The sequence below is a fragment of the Salvia hispanica genome, chromosome 5, assembly GCF_029641045.1.
Source record: "Salvia hispanica isolate PSC_SH4W2 chromosome 5, Shi_PSC_v1, whole genome shotgun sequence".
Taxonomy (NCBI): Eukaryota; Viridiplantae; Streptophyta; class Magnoliopsida; order Lamiales; family Lamiaceae; genus Salvia; species Salvia hispanica.
The window spans coordinates 8,125,769-8,149,453 of NC_142696.1; the positions used below are offsets into that span (position 1 = coordinate 8,125,769).

General features: G+C 35.1%; 4 protein-coding genes across 6 annotated transcripts; all 4 read right to left on the reverse strand.

The window, feature by feature from the left end:
* On the reverse strand, positions 1–888 carry LOC148924307 (uncharacterized). The gene has a single exon (XM_089059048.1). It carries the CDS (start codon positions 823–825, stop codon positions 1–3), a length of 825 nt encoding a protein of 274 aa, XP_088915174.1. The 5' UTR covers positions 826–888.
* Positions 889–1,464: 576 nt separating this feature from the next.
* Positions 1,465–1,818, reverse strand: LOC125189914 (antifungal protein ginkbilobin-2-like). Its single transcript, XM_048087133.1, has one exon. It carries the CDS (start codon positions 1,816–1,818, stop codon positions 1,465–1,467), a length of 354 nt encoding a protein of 117 aa, XP_047943090.1.
* A 2,726-nt stretch (positions 1,819–4,544) lies between these two features.
* LOC125188887 (ARM REPEAT PROTEIN INTERACTING WITH ABF2-like) lies at positions 4,545–12,023 on the reverse strand. 2 transcript variants are annotated; one of them, XM_048085973.2, is made up of 19 exons: positions 11,729–12,023; positions 11,289–11,452; positions 10,395–10,567; positions 10,200–10,320; positions 10,045–10,119; positions 9,850–9,944; positions 8,721–8,796; positions 8,491–8,598; positions 8,206–8,334; positions 8,016–8,084; positions 7,842–7,901; positions 7,486–7,609; positions 7,213–7,352; positions 6,858–6,921; positions 6,687–6,766; positions 5,285–5,349; positions 5,067–5,184; positions 4,862–4,986; positions 4,545–4,776 (listed from the first exon to the last, which is right to left on the reverse strand). In XM_048085973.2, the coding sequence occupies exons 1-19, from the start codon at positions 11,988–11,990 to the stop codon at positions 4,680–4,682; spliced, it is 2,145 nt and encodes a 714-aa protein (XP_047941930.1). In that variant the 5' UTR covers positions 11,991–12,023; the 3' UTR covers positions 4,545–4,679. The 2 variants fall into 2 exon arrangements, with proteins under 2 accessions (XP_047941930.1, XP_047941929.1); XM_048085972.2 differs by having other exon boundaries at positions 8,726–8,796; positions 9,842–9,944.
* Positions 12,024–18,786: 6,763 nt separating this feature from the next.
* Positions 18,787–23,016, reverse strand: LOC125188888 (uncharacterized). Of its 2 annotated transcripts, XM_048085974.2 has the most exons (12): positions 22,841–23,016; positions 22,459–22,622; positions 21,568–21,740; positions 21,377–21,497; positions 21,230–21,304; positions 21,036–21,130; positions 20,201–20,276; positions 19,971–20,078; positions 19,707–19,838; positions 19,518–19,586; positions 19,237–19,296; positions 18,787–19,115 (listed from the first exon to the last, which is right to left on the reverse strand). In XM_048085974.2, exons 1-12 carry the CDS (start codon positions 23,001–23,003, stop codon positions 19,098–19,100), a joined length of 1,254 nt encoding a protein of 417 aa, XP_047941931.1. In that variant the 5' UTR covers positions 23,004–23,016; the 3' UTR covers positions 18,787–19,097. The 2 variants fall into 2 exon arrangements, with proteins under 2 accessions (XP_047941931.1, XP_047941932.1); XM_048085975.2 differs by lacking the exon at positions 19,518–19,586.
* Between the last annotated feature and the right edge of the window lie 669 nt (positions 23,017–23,685).

A 23,685-nucleotide genomic window follows, 5' to 3' on the forward strand; every position in this document is an offset into this window, starting at 1 on the left:
TCAGTCTCCGACTACAATGGCTATCGCCGCCCGTCCTCCGCCGCGACTCTGTTGCTGGCGTGCCTTCTTCATCTCCTCCCACCACTCCGGATATCCGTGAATCAAGAAGCATGTCTCTCGGGTATGCTTCTTTCCGCCACAGTGACTACAAGAAAGTTTGCTCTTGTCGTCGTCTCCTTTTCGGTTGGCCGGAAGGCGATGCGGTGGGTTGGTTGCTGGACGATTACGGTCAAAAGCCCCGAGACCAATTCCGACTCCGGACTCCTTCGGCTCACTGGTCTTCATGACCTTCTCGTTCGCCGATTCTCTTCTGATAATCCCGTAAGCCTCCCTTACAGTTGGTAAGGGATCTTTATTCAATAGTTCTCTCTTCACTGTATCATATTTTTCATCCAATGCCCATAAAAATTGGTATAGTCTATGCCTTTGTGTGTTTCTATTGTATTTCTCAATTGTACTAGGAGTATCCATAGGATTTGGATCCTTTGCATCAATTGAGATCCAGAGGTCCTGGAATTTGGTCCAGAGAGCCTCTAATGACATATTTCCTTGCTTCATTCCATATGCCTGTCTGTGTAGGTCACTGACTTGGAAGGGATCGGCGCCACTCCCGTATGTGATAGCTAGTCCCTCCCATAGGTCTCGGGCTGTCGCATACTGAGATACCTCGCTCATCAAGTTGGCTCCGATGTTGTTGATGATCCAGTTGAAGCAGCAGTGATCCCTTTGCTGCCATCTTGGATAATTTGGGTCATCGGTTGAGGGAGGGCTTGAAACTCCAGAGATGTGAGAAGTTAGGCCCTTCCCTCCAATCGCCCTTTCCATTAAATTTGCCCAGAAGGAGTAATTAACTCCATCCAATTTGGCCGAGAGGTGAATTTCCCCAAATGATTCCGGCTGGGCAGTGGATTGGGTTGATGTTTGGGTTGGTTGTGGAGTTGGTATTGATGGTGTGTTTGGTGGTTGGCTGAAGCCTAGCCTTAAGAGTTCTATAAGTTGTGCAGCAATCTCTGCAGGAAAAGCTGTGTTTGATATTTGGGTGGTTTCTGTGGATTCATTTTTGGGCTCGTCGGAATCTAACATATTTGTTGGTTTTTGTAGGTTAACAAAGGTCGGGAAAGGTATGCCCGGGACGGTGATGAATTTTTTTCTGAGTCCCACACCTGCTCTGATACCATCTTAACGATGGTAATCGAGAGAGGTAGAGCAAGAAGGGCTAAACATTGTATGCAGAGAAGAAGATTGCTATTTTTCTCTTATTTCAGTATATAAATTTGTGTAAGTATTCTTCTTTTATAAAGGAAGAATACGGCTAAGTGAGGAATAAATCAATCTATTCTAAATTACATATTATCATATCAATCACCATATCAATTAGGTGATATTCCCTGATTTCCTCCCTTGATTTCTTGACATGATTTCTTCCCTTGTATATTTTGACAAGTGGAACCCATATTTTGAGTACTAGTAGAAAAAGTAGTTCTCATATCTGACGGCGCAGTCGACCATATGCACCATGGCGCCAACTTTGAAGGGGCATATCTCCTTAGCGGAGGCGGTGGCGGCAGAGAGGCAGTCGGAGCAATCGTTGTTGGTGAGGGCGGCGCTGCACGTGGCCAGGCCATAGCAGATGTCGGTGTCACCGGGCGACTGCGTGTTGTAATAGTAGCCTACGTTGGGCGTCACACTCACCAAACTTGAAAAAATGTATTCCACATTAGCAGCGTAAGCATCGTTTGCCGAATACTCATCCGCATTGCAACGCCATTGCGTTATAGTCGTGTCTGCGCTGCTTTCTGCAACCATCAATATTCCCATCATTATTATTATTGTTACCCCAATTATAATCTTAACTACTGATGATAACCCCATTCTCTATATGATATTATTGATGAAGTCAGTATTTGATTGGTGAAGAAGTGGTTGGTTTGGTATTACTATATATAGCTAGGAAGTCACGAGTTTATTCCATATATTGTGTCAACAACTTAATTTGTGTATGTGTTTTTTATAATGACGGCAGAATCTTAGTCCTGCAATTTCATTTCGGTATTCACGATGACTAAATTAATTATTAACTTCCACTTTCAAGACTTCCAAGTTGGGGTTTGTGAGATTTTCTAAGCAAACCCATCATATCAGTCCACGCAGTGACGGAACCAGAGAATTAACTAAGCCGGAGCTGATTTTTTTAAAAAAATTTAATAATATTAAAATTTTTAATCTGTTCAACATTTACAACATAACTATTTTCCACTGAGTCGCCATGCCTTGAAATAATCGAAGAATAGTCTTATTTGGAAATTTTAAAAAAAAATTCTATTACTACTAAGAAGTAAGAATCATTCATCCATTATGTCTCTCGTTCTATTCGCAAATGTATCTTAATAAGTTTTATTAAAGAAGTTGCAATCGTATCATTCCTACAATAAAATACCGATATATAACTATAAATCAATAACAAAAAAATTTCTTAGTGTTAGCTATATATTAATTCAAGACAAATAAATTTACTAACTACTATTTGAATAGTATAAATACTTTTATATTAATTCTAATTTAAATTTAAAACTACCAAGTGGTTCAAATCCAAATACCATTAAAATTAAACATTGAGGCAAACAAAATATACTATATAAAACTTGTGAGACGTAATGCACTGAAGTATTGCTGCAAATAAGATTATTTATTTGATAAAATTACTTCTATAATTATATCAAATAGTCAATTAGATGATACGAATTACGGTGATACCCATCAATTCTTACTGTGATAAAAACAGCCCAACTACAAACTATTTGGCCCAAACCTAATAGGCCCAAATTATCTTCTTCTTCCTAAATCCTAATTCAGAATTCAATTTCAGAAAGCGGCGCTGCGGCTGGTGTACGGTTGGAGTGTTGGGCTGCTCTGGGGCGGAGACTACTTGGAGGATGGCTGTATAAGGTTGGGTCGGGGTCTGGTGCCGGCCAAGCCCCCGCTGGCGCGGGGGCTTGGCCCTACGTAGTTCCGTCACTGAGTCCACGAAAAATAATCTTATTTTGCTATTTTGGAGTGTCCATAAAAAGTAGTCATATTTCGGAAATGGGAAAACTTCTTTCCATACTTTATTCTCTTCTCTCTCTTATTTTTTTCTCTCCTACTTTATCTAACCTTTTCTCATTTCTCATACTTTACCAATTTAGGCACCCAAATTAGAATTAACCGAGGAAAAAATTCAACTTGCATCAAATATTATCTAAAGGTCTAAATGATTGAATGTACAAATTTGCCCTCTACCCATTTGAGGGTGACTTAGTCAAAAAAAAAAAAAAAAGTCAATAGGACTTTGCAACGTGCACTAACAAGTGTAGGTACCGCAAATGTGTATCAATGAAAATATAAGTCTTAAATTTTTAGTTCACTCTAAAAAACGATTTAGGGAGTTGAAAATAAGCATAAACTAAGGGTATACCATACCGAGAACATCATACCACATACTGTACCGAAAACTGCACTATGGCAAAATATCATATCGATACCATACCGAATTTTTGATACTGTTGTCTTACGATTATTGCGGTATACCGCACTTTTACGGTATACAGATATACCAAAAAAATTCTATTTTATACCTAAAAATCTCACAAAGGGATTAATATTGAATGTAAAAGACTTCTTGAGAGCATCTCCCCTTTGTGAGCTTTTTATTCATTCCTAATTTGATTATGTTGCTTGATTTCTTCCTCTAGATTTAGGGTTTAGTGGAGGTAGGCACCAATCCTTTGCGTATCCATAAGATAGTGGAGTGATTATGGAATTTTTAGCTTGTTGAAAGTTGCCTATGATTGCTTCCATTATTTTGGGCGAGGTCATGAGGTTCCATGTTTAATTTGTCATCCTATACTCTTCTTAATCCTCTAGTAATCTTTCCATTCAATCTTTCTGGATTTAATTTTTGTGGCTTAATCAATCTTATTTTTTGTGCTAATTGAATATCAAATATAATTGAACATATCTTGTAAATATTAGATCACCTTGCCTAACGAGAGATTACACTTTATGTGTTAAGCATACTTCTTCCCTTCGTGGAAAAGTGTATTTCTGTTTTTTTGTTTGATTGTTTTATTTTTGTTTTTTGCTTTATGAGGAGATCTCCATCTCTGATTCATTTTGCTCTTTCGCTTTTTTTGTTTTTAGAGTTTAAACTGACGAAAACATGATGATTCCTGAGAGCTTGATGCATGTTCGTTATTATAAGGAATAGTAGAATGGAACGCATGACGTAAATTTGTGTGAGATTAAACTCTGACCTTAAAATGTTGTATACTTGGTCCAGTATGTTTTAAGATTAAAATTGTGCAAGATGAACACAAATGGAGCCGTTCGATGTCATAATTACTTGTCCAGTAGCATTTTTCTCAAAAGCTCGACCCGTGATAATGTATCTTGGCTTAGATTGCATCTCATGCCTAACCATCTCACATTCACCCCTATGACTAATTTAATCCCATTGTAGCTTATCTCTCATAATATTTGACGTTATCCTATCCAACTAACCAAAGTAAACCATAATTATATGACATTTCCATTAAGGGTGCTTTCACACCAACAGCTACTCAAAATGAGTGTAACTAATCAATTTTTCTGTACATTCTCACCGTCGTTAATGGGTCAATGATTAGTCTCCAAAATTGCTCTCATCTTCTTAATTCAGCATGGTTAGGTCTGTGGTAAAGCACTCTCACAAAGTAACTTCTTGTCTCCGGTAGAATACGATGGACCATCTGCGAGTACCTGCATTTGCACATCCCAGTTACACCATTAAGTCGCAGATAGAAAATAGTAATGCAAGGCAGCAGAGGTTGAGATCCAAACATACCAGGGCATCACACACAATTTCTTGTACTTATCCAAAATGTAAAGGATGCAAGCATCTCTTAAATTTGAGGCGTTGAATGCCTCCGATAACTCAAACATGAGGGATACATTTTCAACTGAAATATCCTATACAGAGCAAATGGAGATATTATCGCAAACTGAAGAAATTCGGTCAAATCAGTCTTGAATTTCTTATGTGAACTTACCTGTACCATGGCGTATTCGCACAGACGCTTCAGACCCTCCAATAAATACTGATCAGCAGCTCTTAGAAGATCCTGTGCTATTTCCAAGTTGACGTCTACAGATCCAGTGTATATGTATCTAAATCCAATAATAGATCAGTTTCAGGATCTATCTGTAGAAATGATTATTGATTCATAACCTGCGACAGGAATTTTTCGAGGTAATTCAAAGTATTTACCTCATCATCAGCTCAAAGACATCCCATCTGATATTAGGGATCTCTATGTCTTTGGCATCCCTCTCCTGCAACATTACATCATGGAGTAATTTTTTTAACATTAACAAACCAAACAGACAAGGACTTGCTTGCTCTTAAGTCTCACATCCAAAAAATATTCACACCGAGTGCACCTTTAAATTTGAAGTTTGTTTCAAAGAGATGCTTAAGGGCAAGCTACAAGCAAACAGAATTCAAGAGAGAAAGGGTACAAAAATGAATTGAATGTGTGGAGATTGGAGAATTAATTGAAGTGGAAATTTTAATTGCACGGGAGTTTCCTTGAGAAATATTCAATACTCCTTCCACACCACAATGGCACCATGAGGTGGTGTGTCTAACCAATTGCTTTTTGACAAGTAGAAATATAGAAGGGAACACATCCAATTAGACATGCAATTATTTAGGAAACATATATGTACCGCAATAAAAGTATAATCCTACAACATTTTGGTAGTAGTATATTTTATGTGTATGATTTTCTTTCTATTATTTATTTACATAAATAAATATAAGTATGCATGTAAATGAAAATTCTACTACATAAATTTAAAAAAAAGTATCAGCATAATGTAATATTTCTATCTTTTTTTAGTGCATATAAACTATTATATTCACTCAAATAAGTTAATATACAAATAAAATTAAATTATTGTCATGCTTTATATTTATATAATATATTTATTTATACACATAATCAATGAGAAAAAAGATAATTATACCCATAAAAGAATACCCGTAAAGTGTTAGTGACATTTCATTTTTTTTATCAACGGTACATATAAGTGATTATTATTGTTATATTATGTGTAATAGTATATAATATGCAATATAACATATAGTAGTAATTTCCATATTTAGATACAATTTTCTATATAAGTGGTATATTGAAGGTTTCCTAAATAATTGTATGCCTAGTTGGATGATGTAGTCATTTTATATTTCTATTTGTCATAAAATAATTGGTTGGACACACCACCTCATGGTGCCACTTTGGCGTGGAAGGACTCCTGAATATTTTCTCGGTTTCCTGATTGATGGATAATAGAGGCAGTAATTTTGTTTAGAGTATTTGATTCTATAAAATTTCAGTTCCCCCATTGATAAAAATGTCAATGTACTTCTCATGAGACAAAAAGTTTCACCCAAACCCATCAATGATATTTAGAGTTCGAACAATGAACCAGAGATAGGACAACTCAAATTACTAGTGCAATGTTATACTAATGGTCCACAAAATGGATTCATACTCCTCTACAGTAAAAAATATGCACTCCTAAGGAGGCCAGGTAGCAGTCATGAAAGAAGGAAGAAACCAATCACACAGAAAAATGTAATAGCAGGAATTCAACAGCATGCTCACCCGATAGCCACCATCGAACATTGCTCGAAATGCATCGGAAGAAGCAAGCAAACAAATTCTGTGTGCATAGAACCGTCTTCCTGGCAATGGAACAGAAACAAAAAATATCTAGATGAGAATGCAGCAATGATATGCATCTTGAAATTTTCAAGTTATGACAAAATTCTCTACCTTCAACCAGAAATGTTACATCAGACAACGTAGGATTATTTACATACTGCTCCCCCAGATATACCTGCAGTAATATTCCATAAATGTTAGTAGGCATGACAATACTATCACATTCAGTGCACATATGATTTCAAAAGAAAAGAAATTGAATTCTGTGTATCCACTTAATTTCTCACTCTTTGGCAAAAAGATAATGCAGAAAATGTCCACGCATTTCAAACCCCAGAAACCACTACTGAATCATTATGAATCCCATTTCTTGTTTAGTTCAAAATAATTGTTTGATGACAATAGTGATTCATTGTATCAGTTGATTGGCTGATATAACAACAATAACACAAAATAGCATAGTCACCTGAGGTATTGGGGAAGGAGGAGCTGCATCGATTGAAGAAAGTGAGCTTGCTTTATTAGCCAACCTGCATAATGCCATGGAACTATCTCTTTGATGCTTTGCGTCAGTTGATTCCAGTAGCTCAAGAAGCAATGCAAGTCCTGTGGATATACGAGGAGAGTGAGGCGGGAAGAGAAAGTTGTAGTCAAGATCATCTGCCAGGCTCACAGCAGAAATCTTGATTAGGTATATAGGTGATACTGACTTTATGGAGTAGTTTTGCAAGTCTTGTACCGTTGTTATCAATGAAAATGGTTTGTTGGTCATCTGGAGAACAAAGATGAGCAAGAGCAAGAGCCACACGTCTCTGAACATTTCTTTCTCCCATACGCATCAAGTATGATAAATGACTTAATACCTGCAATGGAAATTTATTAACCCAGTTACGTGTCCATATTAAATTCATACCGATAGACTCAAATGTGCAGCTTCAATTTGCCTTATGTAAAGCACATACATTTTCAAATTATTCATGCTTAAATATTGTGCTATGTCCTACCACAATCTACTTCTTATAGAATCTAGTCTGTGGAGTGAATCATAAAAGGAAGAAATTTTCCCACAATCTACAAACAACTAAGGTAGCTTACCCGGCCATTAATCTTCTCTTCGACTCTTTTCAGTGTCTTGGCTACACAATCTCTAGTAGGCTGCACAAAATTGACAAGGCAGAGATATACATCTGATTCAAAGAAGTTAACATTTGTCTAACCCAATTACAAATATATTTATAACAGGAATATTCAATTAGATTAGGATTGTACTTGGAAAATGAATTCACCATCTTGAAGTTTCTGAACACCCCCCACCCTAATAAGATCTGCAACATTATCCTACAACAAAGAGTATGGTGATCGAAACAGTAAGAAACAGTGTGACCAAGCAATAAATAGATACAAATCCAAAAGCTTTATGAGCACAACCACTAAATAAATCCTCTATTTTGCTATATACCTCATTTTCTGCAAGGCCATAAAGAGCAAAAGCAGCATTATGTTGCAAAGAGCCATTTTTTGACTCAAGAAGCTTCAGTAATGGTGTTATTCCACCACTGTGGGCAATACCAGCTTGATTATGAGGATCCTGCATGGGTAACAAATAAAGTTAAGTGCAAACTGTAAAAGATTCAAATAATTAATATTACATTCTAAAATATCAAAGAAGGTAATCATTACGCTATTGTTGATGGTTTGAGACTAATGAAAATAAAAATGAGAAATGAGAAATGAGAAACGTTACCTGAGCTAACCTCCCTATGGCAAATGCTGACATTTCCATCAATTGAGTATCTGGGGAGTGGAGCATTTCTATGAGTGGAGGGACAGAACCTCTCTGAACAATGTGGACCTGCAGAGGTATCAAACAAGAGTTTTTGAGTAATGCATAAATTAGTGACTAAAGAGACAGCTTCTTAGAAAATTCATTAGGATAAAGTTTCATGTGAAATGGAAAGATTAGCATCTGTCAACCTTACAGTCTGAATCTGTTGCCGCAAATTGCCCAAGAAGGAGAGCAGCTTCTCTTTGACTCTCTGAACAGCAGGAGCTGTTATTCATGGATGTCAACTAAATCAGAAATTTAAATAAATTCAAAAAATCCACTAAGTGGACTTATACATATATAGATCATAACTTGACATATAATTAGCATAATAATGCAGAGAACAGTAGGACCACAGACATCTAGCCAAAATTGTACTTGATAGAAGAAAACACGAAGCTACGCAGGCATGTTTTGCCCAAGGAATCAGCTAAATGGATTGATGACACCACCTCTATTGAAAAATCATATTTCCTCCCTCATATAATAATGAAAGTAATAATAGTACCTCCCCCCGTTCCCTCTTAGTTGAGTCGTTTTTCCATTTTGGGAAGTTCCCTCATAGTTGATTCATTTCCATATGTAGTTGTAATAATTATCACTTTTTCTCACTCTTACATTACTCTCTCTTACTTTATCCTCTCTACTTTATTCATTTCTACTCTATTCTCTCTGTTTTTCTTCTCTCTCTTATGTTTTTATCTATCCACTTAACACACTAAACATCCCTTTCTTCAACTTCGTGCCAAAAAGTTCCGCCTCAACTATGAAGGAACGGAGGGAGTAATAAATAAGACAATGCGTCAATTAGCAACATGAAATTTCAGAAAAGTAAGCCAGAGTCCTTCTATGAGAAACCATATCATGAGCTATTATAAGTCAAGCTAACCAATAGCAACTTATATATCGATATATGGCTCAAATCAATTTAGCCTCCTCACTGCTTCACTCAAGTATGAGCTATTATAAGTCAAGCACCAACCAAATAACAATACTTGGGAATATTAGACTCACTCTATAGTACAAGCCAAGCATTCTTCACACATGACATGAGGGGAATTGTGAGAGTGTTTTATCAGGGATGAACATCTATTAGCCTGCACTTGATGATGCAGTTCCAAGTCATGATTTTTACTCCATTAAGGAAATAACACTAATTCTATGTCGACTCTATTGCATCTCTAAATGTAAAGTGAATAGAGAAAATGAAAGGCTTCTGCAATTAAGTTCTGAGTTTATAACAGAATTTCTAACAATCCTAAGGACCTACATTCATACCGAAGTAAACCAATGACAGGCTGCAAGGCTCCAGCAACCAAAACTTCCTTCTTAATATTTGGGGAAGAGTGGACCAGGTTGCCAATTACGCCAACCTGACAATATCCAGTGACTACAAGCATCAGTACACATGATAATTACTTTTAAGTATACTGAGAATAAACCATATAATTGAAACATATAATAGTTGCGAACCGCTTCGTAGTGTGTAGCAGTGTCCTCAGACCGCAGCATTAGAATAAGTGTAGGTAGAGCATTGCATTCCACAATCTGAAATAAGCAAACGATTAGAAAAGGCTTCATAACACATGAGTTGAGAGAGGGAGAGAAACAAAGAACAAGACAAATACCTGATTCTTGTTCTCATCATTCTTAAAGGCAAGAGTACGAAGGGCTCCTGCGGCTGCTTTCTGCACCTTTGAGTCAGCAAACTTAAGCAATTCGACAATAGGAGGGATGCCACCCTCAACCCTGAAATTGTGATTTCAGATTTTAGAAGGTGGAAAGTTTTTATGCTCCACCATAAAGTACACAAGAGTACCAACCTAACACGGATTTTAATGCTGCTATTCTCGTGAGCAAGGTTAGTGATTGCATCAGCCGCTCTCCGGATGACACCACTTACCACCCGAGAGTTTGGAACATCACTATGCCTCTTCAAGAGATCCACGAGATGGGGTAGGGCTCCCGCATCAACAATTAGTTGTTGATGCTCTGGCTACCAAACAGAAGGGACAGATGATATATATCAAGAAGATTGGATATAACTAACAATAAGTAAATGTCATGAGATTTTTCTGATTCTTTCATCCTTCCATGAACACATTTAACAAATACTTTCCTGGAACAGGAGAACAAATCTTCTTTTAATCCTAAATTAGTTTCCGACACCATTTTATAAGCATATCAGTGCACACTGCTTGCTCTGAGCTATCAATAAGCTGTCTTTTAAGAAATATTTTCTCAAGTCATTCCATACACCTTTTTATACTCATTGTTTCCAATAGTTTATAGTTATACAACAAAACCTGTCTTTCTATGCAAATGAAAGTATAGTGTTGTTTGTAAAGATAAGATATACTATAAAGCATGGCAGTAACATCACACAAGTAGTCGAACAAGCAACAAATATTTGTCATGGTCATGCGCGGAAATAAGCTAAAAACAGAAAAGACCAAAGACCAGTGTATTTCCCATAAACAGTCACTAATTCATTTTATAGAGAAAAGTAAAACTATCGACTCATTGAATCGAAGTAATCAATACCTTTGGAATATTACCTAATAAGAAATGTGCCAATTTTGGCCTAAAATCTTAATATCTATGAGTAAATTCATAAGCAATTAGCAAATAACAATTTAGAAACAAATTAATTTTGCTTGATTCACACACACACATAAAACAAAAGCATATAGAATCAGAACTGTAGTCAAGTTTACTTTAATGGCTAGAAGTCCCAGAGTGAAAGCACTTCCTTTCTCCACTTCATACTCATATGACCTAGAACCACCTTCCCCGTCCATCAACAGCGGAGGTGGAGCCTGAAGATGCTTTACCAGTACAGGAACCGCCGCATAGTCAACTATTAAATTCACCATATCCTCTGCAATCAGAAACACGATTTTTCATCACAGATCATAGAATTAAACTCAATCCAGCACATGCACTGATTTCTATAATCTACAACCATTAAATGGAACACATATACACTGATTTCTATAATCTACAACCACCACACGGATCAAAACCCTAAGCTCACTCTCAATTAAACCGCCACACCGCACGAAACGGATAATTAGACAAAATTAGACAAAACAAAAATAATCTCTTTGTTTTTATTTTTGAATTTTCTCTTTTCATGATATCATCGTTCCAGTACCGTTCTTCGCGAGCTCTGACAAGACGTGGATGGCGTGTTTGGCAGACGCGCGATCACGCTCGGAGGCTGAGAAAACGGAATCGAGGATCTCAACTTGCGCCTGTATATCGCGCATGAGATCTTGTTGCGAAGCTACGGGTGATTCGCCGCCGACACATCCACGATCTTCGCAGCGCTCCTCGTTGAGTTTTCTCTTCAAGCTCCGGCGCGAGGACGATTGCTCGCGGTGGTATTTCCCGGAGTTGTGCCTCTGTTTCTCCATGAGGAAAACAAACAAAAAATTGAAGTTACTGAGAGATTAAAATGAATGTTGGTATTGCACTCTTTTTTACTACTAACTTCATGGTAATTATTTGATTCTTACAAGATTTTTGAAATCTGCAATCACAAAAATTAATGCATTCCGTTATAAGTATATTTTTGATAGTCGTTAACCCTCTACGTAAGTGGCGTACAAAACATAAATAATTTTTGTATCAATTAAATTTTTTATATTAACATCAAAACAAATATGAAACATTTTGTAATCCACGTGGACAAGGAATTAACGTCATCTACATTTTAAAATCCTACAGACTCAAATGAGACTCCTAAAGTAGGACGGAGGGGGTATCGAATAATGTGTTTCTATATACTCCTATTTTTCCAACTCTAAGCTATACAATTTGCTTTTTCAAATGTCCTACTCTAATTAACATATTCCGTATGTGCCATAAATATATGTGCACTTTCAAAAATATAAGCATTCTCATTTATGTAAACTTATCTCAATTTATTACCCATATACATCAAGTTATTTACAACTTATATTAGTATCATTTAAATACTAAAAATAATATGGGTCGCACTATCCTCTAACACTACTTTAACTATCATTCTCCCTCTCTCTCTTACTTTATCAATTTGCTCTTAATTCTCGTGCCATATTATATACTCATATTTTTATGAGACGAATGAAGTATTTACTGAAATGGAAACGTCATTATTTCTACTGTATTCTTTCTCCATTTAGCTCACAAAATAAATATGCATAAAATCGAGTGTTGATTAGATTTACTTAGAATGGGAATGAAGAGAGTATTTTTTTTAAGTGTACATAATTATATTAGTTCTTATTTTTATTGAATTATTTAGGATTTATATTCAGTGAAACATGACCCATGTATAGCACTGATAGTAATATCAGCTTATGTACACTTTAAATATTTATAATATTATAAAAGAAAGATAAAACATTTTGTTTGAGTTGTATCCTTCGTTACCACACCAACTCCTGTAAAGATTATAGAGCAAACCTGACTTATTCAACAATTAATTTAAACACAATCTCCCGCGTCTCTGCATATATATCACATTACTCTGCATTCTAAAATCTTGATGTATTTTAAATAACTATGGAGTAGTTGTTAAATGACAGGGATTTGTTCTATTTAATATATTTTGCACGAAGATTTGCTTTTGGAATCGACTTTGTCATTTTGATTAAAATTACTGTAGATGATAATATAAACATTTATGTTAATTAACATATGATTCCACCTTAGTTTTTATTTTAATTGGAGAATTTATGTTAAGTTTTGAGGAAAATTTTAAGTTTATATAATTGATAACCTTTTTTAATGTTGCAACAACTATTTAGAATTTTTATTGTTTTATTATGCTAAAATAGCCGAAAATGATAGGCAAAAGTATTTAGTTTAACACTTCCAAAAACAAAAAATAGAAAATTTGATTTTGACTTTTTCAGACATGTTATCATTCCATGCAAAAATATCCATGCACAAATCTATTAACTAACCACTCATATCCATTCCATAACTTTTTCAGACATGTTACATGATTATAACTAATGAATTGGATAACTATTTTCACATATCTAAATTATGTTAACACTAGGCCTGTTTATTCGGCCGGTCCGGTTAGAAATGAATTGGATAACTATTTTCACATATCTAAATTATGTTAACACTAGGCATGTTTATTCGGCCGGTTCCGGTTCTAACCGGACCGGTTGACCGTTTAACTGGTTATAAATTTTCATAAATTCTAGAATCGGAACCGGAACCGGAACCGGAACCGATCGGTTCCAAACCGGTTAAGAACCGGTCGATTCCGGTTCCAAACTGGAACCAATGTGTAATTTTAATCCGAATTTATTTATACTTTAAATAGTTCAATACTAAAAAAAATAATAATCCAACATCTAGAAATATAACAAATAATACCTACAAATTCAAATAAATACACAAAAAATACAAACCAACAATATAATAATATTCATATATGGATAAGAGTGATGTCAAGTGTAATAGGTTGGACTAGTTTATGTTAGGAATTTTTTTATAAAAAAATAGGAGTTCTAAACTTTAGCAATTTTTTTAAAAAATAAGATTTGAAATTGAATTCCATTTTTCAATTTTTTGGCTAAACTAATATTCAATGGAATTTCCAATATTAATTGATCTTGTTGTTACTTTTTGGTTTATAACGGAAGTTGATAAATTATTCACAAACAGGTTAAAATCGTAAATTTGTTATAAAGTTAAATTTCTATCATATGAAATGATATTGTATTTGTATAAGTTTTGTTGGAAATTAAAAAATAAACTTATGATGCTCTGCTCATTGTAGTTAGCTCATAAAAAATGGATTGGAGAAATAATTGTAGATTCAAAGTATCACGGATTTAATATTTTAAATACTTCTGAAAAAAGATCTCGCAAATCTAATACTGTTTCAATCTAAAAATCACTCAATGTTTCAAATTATTTTACTTTAATTAAAAATTAATTCAATTAAATTAGATTTATCAGTATATTAAATTATAAAAAAATTAAAATTGAAATATAATCCAGTTCCCGGTTAGGAACCGGTTAGTTCCGGTTTTAACCGGAACCGTTTTTATTTAAAAAGTTGGAATCGGTACAGGAACCAGAACCGATTTTTTCGGTTTCGGTTCCGGTTCCTCAATTAACCGACCGGTTCCGATTCCGATTCCGGTTAACCTAGAACCGGAGAACCGTTTAAGCACATCTAGTTAACACCTCGTGATTAATTAAGTAATATTAATTTTAAAATTTTCAATTAATATGTTTATATATAATACGAATGATAATTAAAATATATAATTATGCAAATGATAGAATTTGGGTTAGGGATGTCACAGTTTGCATGTTAGAAGACCTTAGTTGACGTTACAATTAATTCCTCTTAAAACGGTACTATTAATTGAGAAGCGAGACATTAAGAGTCTTAAGATCTTTTAGGAGTTACAAATCTAGGATTGACGCCCCTAGTGTCTGCGATCTACTTTGTGCCGCATGGACAATATTTATGTGACTCGTTCTAGTGAAGTATGAACTGTGCTAGGTGATACATTCGGATTTTGCACTATTTTAAGGCCTTTAGTTGGTCCATTTTTAATGTCAAAATCACAATTCATGTCCATATTTTGCATGTTTAATCTATTTTGGTATTTTGATGTGTTTTGTGAGAAATGTGCATATTTGAGCCTAAAAAGATAGCTAAAAGTTGAAGTTGGAAATCTGGAGCATTCGAGACGCCCAGCGGTCCGTTGCAACTCATACAGCGGCCGCTGGGGCCCAACAACCGCTGAGCCAGTAGCGGTCCGCTCCGGAGAAAGTTGAACAAAGAACACGCCCAGCCAGTGGTGGAGCCACGGTGGGGTCAGGGGGGCCCTTGGGCCCCCAGCCGTTTGAATTATTAGTATATATTATACATATATGCGACATTACAAATATGGGTAGCTAGCGCAGCTGGCATTGGGACATGCCACTCATTTGCGAGATGCTAGGTTCGAGCTTTATCATGTTTATTTAGAGATTATTGATTTTCTCTCTACTAATTTTACATAGACAAAATTAATTTGTATTTATAAAGAATGATATATTTATGATTTAAGAATAAAAATAATTCTATAGACATGTAAATGCTTAAGTAAAATTAATATCAATGCTATTGCCTAAAAAATATGTTCATATTTTTCTTAATATCTATTTCTCACGCACGACTTTTTCTTTAGCTTATGATCGAGTTGTTTCCGAACATTGAACATACTCAATAAATTTTAATTCTCCTTCCATTCACGAAAAAAATCTCATTTTGGAATGTCCACAAAACATAGTTTCATTTATAAAATTGGAAAAATTTCCTATACCTCCTTCATTTTCTCTCATTTCTCCCGTTTCTATCATTTCTTTTACTTTACCCACATTTTTATACATTCTCTCTTTTATTTTACCAATTTCTCATTAAAACTCGTGTCGTTTATAAATGAGATTTTTTTTGTGAATGGAGAGAGTAGTTGTTCGGGCCCCCCATCGTTAAAAGTCTGGCTCCGCCACTGCGCCCAGCGTCAGCTGGGGTGTGCGCAACTACCGCTCCAAAAGATCCAGAAGCTACGGGACGATTTCCAGCGACCGCTGAAATAAAGTGTAGCAACCGTTGTTCGAGAGGCAGAGGCTATGGATCAACCCACAGCGATAGCTAGCCAAGGTGCAGCGTCCCGCTGGGAAAACACGGCACACGAATTGACCTACTTTTACTCCAAAATATGCCTAACTTAGCCACTTTTTCCCTTAATTGATGCTGCTCGAAATTACCACTATATATACCCCCTCAAACCTCTTCATTAAGGATCTTATTTTTGCCAATTAATTTCAGAGCATAAATTCGAGAGTTCTTCATAGTGCAAGGGGTTGAAGAAGGAACCAAGAGAAGATCAAGGCTACAAGGATTAAACCTTTGGGTTTTATTTGTTTTAACACTTATGTTCACTTTGCTTTCCCTACAATCTATGTTTTTAGCTTATTCTATCATGTGTAACTAAACTCATAGGATTCTAAGGATGTGTTAGTAACTACTTTGGTTATACAGTTCCATTTTTCTATTTAATATCCATTTTTTTTTGTTTTTACTTTGTTTCTTCCTTAAGTTGTTGGATAATGTTTCACGTTTGAGTGACACATTCTGTGATGATTTAATATAACTTGCTACATAATCGTGAGAGGAGGTTGGCGAGTTAGGTCCACTTAGTAGACACTACAATTAGCTTTCCTTAAAACGGCACTGTTAATTGAGAGTGAAGACTTTTCAAGGGTCTTCGGAGCTTTTGGGAGTTACGGATCTAGGATTGACAACCCTAGTGTTAGTAATCTACGCTTGTGTTGCATGGGCAAAACTTATGTGACTCGTTCTATCGAAGTAGAAACTGTACTGAGTATTGTAGTAGGAATTTGTATAACCATAACTGTGAACGCACATCCCTAGAATTCCTTTATCTCTCATATTTTATCTCTGTGATTTACTTGCAATTAATTGTTTACTTGCTTTTAATTGTTTTATTTTAAAATATTCCAAATTTTCTCGGTTTTTCAAATAGTGAAAGGGGCTTAGTAGGTTTATTTAGCGCCAATAAAAAGTGTATCACAAAGTAAAAGAGAGATAAAATATGGTGGAAATAGTGTTAATGGATTGTGGGGTCCATATTTAAAATGATTGTAGGGTTAGTATTTGTTTAAAAGTTTCCATATTTAGAATTTATCTAATTTTGGTGGACAAAAATAATGGTAAAATTATTTTATTTTTTGTGGACGAAGATAGTAGAATATTGTAAATATTAGTAAAATTTTATAAGAGAATTAAAATAATAAATATACTGAAATTATAATAATAATAGTAATAATTAGAGCGTTATCCCTATCTTTTTAACAATATTTTCTATTTATTCTCTCAGTCACTCAAAAGTCACAACACCTTAGCCTCATTGACCTTTGTTATATCAACTCAAGTGGTAATTCCTTAGTATGCATGTTTATAAATTTAATTTTGGAAAATTGCATGCTAAATAATTTGAGAAATCCAGTTTGTAGGAATTTATGCTTTAGTTCATTGCAATAATCCTAGACGATCTTGGACGCAGAGAATTTCTTCAATGGTCTAACCCCTTCGGCCTTCAGAATAATATCTCTATGTTGTTGGCATGAAATTCTGTAATATAATTTGTTGTTATTTGCCAATTCTCATGATACTAGTGCCAACACCCGTGCTATGCACGAGCCGTAAAATTTTTAAATTATGTGTAAATAAATACATAATAGAAAGAGAAAAAAAAATAAAACATGTGCAAATAAAGGCAAAAAAGTAACAACCGAATAAAAGGAACAAAGATTTGCAATAAATAATAATTCATAAGTAACGGAGACCAAAACAACACTACAATTAGCATAAACAAAATCTAAAAGCAAACCACAGACAATTAATTCATAAGTTTTGAAACACTTCTTTGTAAACAACATTAATAGTGGAATCAATCACCACTATTATCAACTTCATCATCACAAACTAAAATCTTTAATCATTCACGACTTGTAACTCTATATACAATAACATACAACTTGAACACATAAAGTAAGGATCACCAATATCTAGGGGTGAGCATTCGGATTTCAGTTCAGTTTTTTGCCAACACCGAACCAAACCCGAAAAATCGAATTTAGTTCAAAACCAAAACCAAACCGAACCCGAAAAACCGAAACCGAAAAATCTAAAATCGAACTTTGAAAACTGAACAAAACTGAAAAAACCAAAATTTAAAAAAAAAAACTGAAAAAAATATATGAAGTATATTAGCATTACCCTCCTTATCACCCCTAGTATAAAACATAGGACTAATATGCTCCCTTGGATCTATTAATCTAATGGCTATGATTAAAAGCATCGTCGTACATTATTATACCATTTTCGTACATTAAAGGGCAATCTGGATATATTACTGTTACATCATTTATATGGATTAGTACATTAACTTAATGTATACATTAATGTGTTATTAATGTAACATTAATTTATTTTAATGTATATGCCCATTCACAAAAGCATGAGTCGGTACATTATCATGGATATATCGTACAAGTACTTATCATAGAGTCGGTATAGCTTCTACAAAAGCACTAGAGTCGGTACATTGTCATGGGTAAATTCAAGGCACTAGAGTTGAAATTAATTCTTATTGCGGTAATGTAGACAGGGAATATATGTGGAATAAACTAACTTTTCATTTAAGTGAATGTACGTAGTTCAAAATTTGATTATAGGTTAGCATAACATTTCCTAATGAAATAGTATGTTCTAATGTGGCAATATACTAGTTTGTGATTGTGAAGCTAACCACCCTTAAATTCCCCCTGCATACTAGCTTGTCGTCTTGTCTCATCGTCGGCCCAACTGCATCATGTCACGTCACTATCATCATATAGATTTGCAAACCTTGCAGCATTGTTATGCGGAGGACAAAGATGAGCAAGAGCAAGAGCCACGCGTCTCTGATCATCTTCTTCTCCCGCACGCATCAAGTATGACTCAAAACCTGCATTGGAAAATTATTACCTTAAAATTGTACGTCCTACTTATGAAATCTAGTCTGTGGAACAAAGAATTGAAGAAAGCAATTTGCTCAACATACTACAAACAACTAAAAGGTTGCTTACCTGCCCATGAATCTTCGTTCCAAGTCTTTTCAGTGTCTTGGCTACACAATCTCTAGTAACCTGCAGAAAATTGACAAAGCGGAGATATATATATGATTCAAAGAAGTAAGCATTTTTCTAACCTAATTACAAATATATTTATAACAGAAATTTTCAACGAGGGTTTGGATTGTACTTGAAAAATAAATTCACCATCTTGAGGGTTTGGATTGTAAGCATTTTTCTAACCTAATTACAAATATATTTATAACAGAAATTTTCAACGAGGGTTTGGATTGTACTTGAAAAATAAATTCACCATCTTGAAGTTTCTGAACACCCCCCACACTAATAAAATCTGCAACATTATCCTACAACAAAGAGAATGGCGATCGAAACAGTGTGACCAAGTAATAAACGACCTGATAAAAATACCAACGCTTTATGAGCACAAACGATAAATTACTCCTCTATTTTGCCATATACTGTACCTCATTATCTGCAAGGCCAAAAAGAGCAAAAGCAGCATTATGTTGCAAAGAGCCATTTTTTGACTCAAGAAGCTTCAGTAATGGTGTTATTCCACCACTTTGGGCAATAACAGCTTGATTATGAGGACCAGCCTGCATGGAGAACAAATAAAGTTTAGTGCCAAAGATTCAAATAATATATATTACAAAAATACTGAAGAAGATAAATTTTATGCTAGTATTAATGGTGTGAGACTAATGAAAATAAAAACGAAAATATGTTACCTGAGCTAACCTCCCTAGGGCAAATGCTGACATTTCCATCAACTCAGCATCTGGGGACTGGAGCATTTCTATGAGTGGAGGGACAGCACCTCTCTGAACAATGTGGACCTGCAGAGGTATCAAACAAGAGTTTTTGAGTAATGCATAAATTAGTGACTAAAGAGACAGCTTCTTAGAAAATTCATTAGGATAAAGTTTCATGTGAAATGGAAAGATTAGCATCTGTCAACCTTACAGTCTGAATCTGTTGCCGCAAATTGCCCAAGAAGGAGAGCAGCTTCTCTTTGACTCTCTGAACAGCAGGAGCTGTTATTCATGGATGTCAACTAAATCAGAAATTTAAATAAATTCAAAAAATCCACTAAGTGGACTTATACATATATAGATCATAACTTGACAATATAATTAGCATAATTATGCAGAGAACAGTAGGACCACAGGCATCTAGCAAAAACTGGAATTACAGAAGAAAACACAAAGCTACACCAGCATGTTTTGCCCAAGGAATCAGCTAAATGGAGTGATGACACCACATATATTGCAAAATCATATCATATAAGAATGAAAGTAATAGTAGTAATAAATAAGACAATGTGTCAATTAGCAACATTAAATTTCAGAAAAGTAAGCAGAGTCCTTCTATGAGAAACCATATCATGAGATATTATAAGTCAAGTCAACCAATAGCAACTTGTATATCGATCTATGGCTCAAATCTATTTAGCCTCCATACTGCTTCACTCGAGTATGAGCTATTAAAAGTCAAGTACCTACCAAAATAACAATACTTGGTAATATTAGACTCATTCTATAGTACAAGCCAAGCATTCTTCACACATGAGGGGCATTGTGAGAGTGTTTTATCAGGGATGAACATCATTAGCCCGCACTTGATAATGCAGTTCCCAGTCGTGATTTATTTTTCCACTAAGAAAATAACACTAATTCTACGTGACTCCATTGCTTCTCTGAAAGTAGAGTGAATAGAGAAAACGAAAGGCTTCTGCAATTAAGTTATGAGTTTATTATAGAATTGCTAATATTCCTTTGGACCTACGGTCATACCGAAGTAAACCAATGACAGGCTGCAAGGCTCCAGCAACCAGAACTTCCTTCTTAATATTTGGGGAAGAGTGGACCAGGTTACCAATTACGCCAACCTGACAATTTCCAGTGACTACAAGCATCAGTAAACATGAAAATTACTTTTAAGTATACTGAGAATAAACCATAAAACTGAACATATAATAGTAGCGAACCGCTTCGTAATGTATAGCAGTGTCATCAGACCGCAGCATTAGAATAAGTGTAGGTAGAGCATTGCATTCCAAAATCTGAAATAATCAAACGATTAGAAAAAGCTTGATAACATATGAGTTGAGAGAGAGAAAGAAGAAGAACAGTACCTGATTCTTGTTCTCGTCATTCTTAAAGGCAAGAGTACGAAGGGCTCCTGCGGCTGCTCTCTGCACCTTTGAGTCAGCAAACTTAAGCAATTCGACAATAGGAGGGATGCCACCTTCAATCCTGAAATCATGATTTCAGATTTTAGGTGGAAAGTTTTTAAGCTTCACACCATAAAGTATTGAGTACCAACCTAACACGGATTTTAATGCTGCTATTCTCGTGAGCAAGGTTAGTGATTGCATCAGCCGCTCTCCGGATGACACCATTTACCACCCCAGAGTTTGGAGCATCACTATGCCTCTTCAAGAGATCCACGAGATGGGGTAGGGCTCCCGCATCAACAATTAGTTGTTGATGCTCTGGCTACCAAACAGAAGGGACAGATGATATATATCAAAAGAAGATTGGGTTTAACTAACAAAAAATAAATGTCATAAGATCTTTCTGATTCTGTCATCCTTTCATGAAACACATTTAACAAATACTTTCCTGCAAATCTTCTGTTAATCCCAAAATTAGTTTCCGACGCCATTTTGTAAGCATATATCTATACACACGGCTTACTCTGAGTTATCAATAAGCTGTCTTTTTTATAAAAATGAAAATTTATCATGTTTAAGATATATCTTTCTCAAGTCATTCCATACACCTTTCTATGCAAATGAAAGCATAGTGTTGTAAAGTTAAGATATATAAAGCATGGCAGTAACATCACACCATTCAGTCAAATAACAACAAATACTTGCCATGGTTGTGCACGGAAATAAGCCAAAAACAGAAATGACAAAAGACTATTGTATTTCCCATATAAAGAGTCAAGCATTCCTCTATTTTTCATCTATTTGCAGGCCATTTTCAGGGATAGTTCCATGATCGTTTGTCATTTATCCTTTTAATGCAAAAAATAAGGACATGATAGTTTGGCATCAAAGAAATTGAACTAATTAGGCATACTACCTAATAAAAAATGTGCCAATTTCAGCCCAAAATCTTAATATCTAGCAAATTACAATTTAGAAACCAATTAATTTTGCTTGATTCAGAGGGGAAAACAAAAACACATAGAATCAGAACTCTTTACTTTAATGGCTAGGAGTCCCAGAGTGAAAGCACTTCTTTTCTCCACTTCATACTCATATGACCTAGAACCACCTTCCCCGTCCCTCAACAGCAGAGGGGGAGTCTGAAGATGCTTTACCAGTACAGGAACCGCCTTACAATCAACTATTAAATTCACCATATCCTCTGCAACCATAACACATAATTTCATCAGAGATCATAGAATTAAACTCAATCCAGCACATGAAAACTTGGTCGAACGGATTAAAACATTAAATGGAACACATATTCATATATAACCCCCACTGATTTCTATCATCTACAATTGAATTATCGAAACCCTAGGGCACTCTCAATTAGACAAAATTAGAGGTTTTTTATGATTGATTTCATCGTTCCAGTACCGTTCTTCGCGAGCTCTGACAGTACGTGGATGGCGTTTACAGCAGATGCGCGATCATGCTCGGAATCGAGGATCTCAACTTGCGCCTGTACATCGCGCATGAGATCTTGTACGGGCGATTCGCCGCCGACGCATCCGCGCTCCTCGTCGAGTGTCCTCTCCATGTTAAGGGTTCGTTCGGTGCATGGGAATAAGGGGGTTTTCTTATAAACTCAATATATATATACTCCATCTGTCCCATTAAAAATGAAACATTTTTTTTTATTCATCTCTCTTATTTTATTCTCTCTTCATTAACTCACAAAATAACACCACATAAAATCTCGTGCCGATTCCTAAATATTTCATTTTAAATAGGACAGATAGAGTATAATATAGGATCAAAGGTGTTTTTACTTTCTACCAACAATAACAATATACGAATAAGTTTTGGTGAAAATATTTTATTTGAAAAATAACAAACGAAATCTATAGGTCTATACATAAAAGGTGAGTTTTGGCTTTTTTTAAAAATATTTACTACCTTCGTCTCCCAAATATTCACACACTTTGATTCGACACGAATTTTAAAAAATATAATAGAAAGTGAATTGAAAAAGTTGGTGGGATATAGGTCATACTTTTAAAGTATTAGTCTTATTCTAGAAAATTTATAAATTTCGGCGTTACTTTTCAAAAACTTTGCACCATACGTTTTTGGTTTAGAAATATTAGTATATTAAAGTATTAGTCTTATTCTAGAAAATTTATAAATTTCGGCGTTACGTTTCAAAAAACTTTGCACCATACGTTTTTGGTTTAGAAATATTAGTATACTATAAATTGTTCCTACAATTGTCTTCGGTT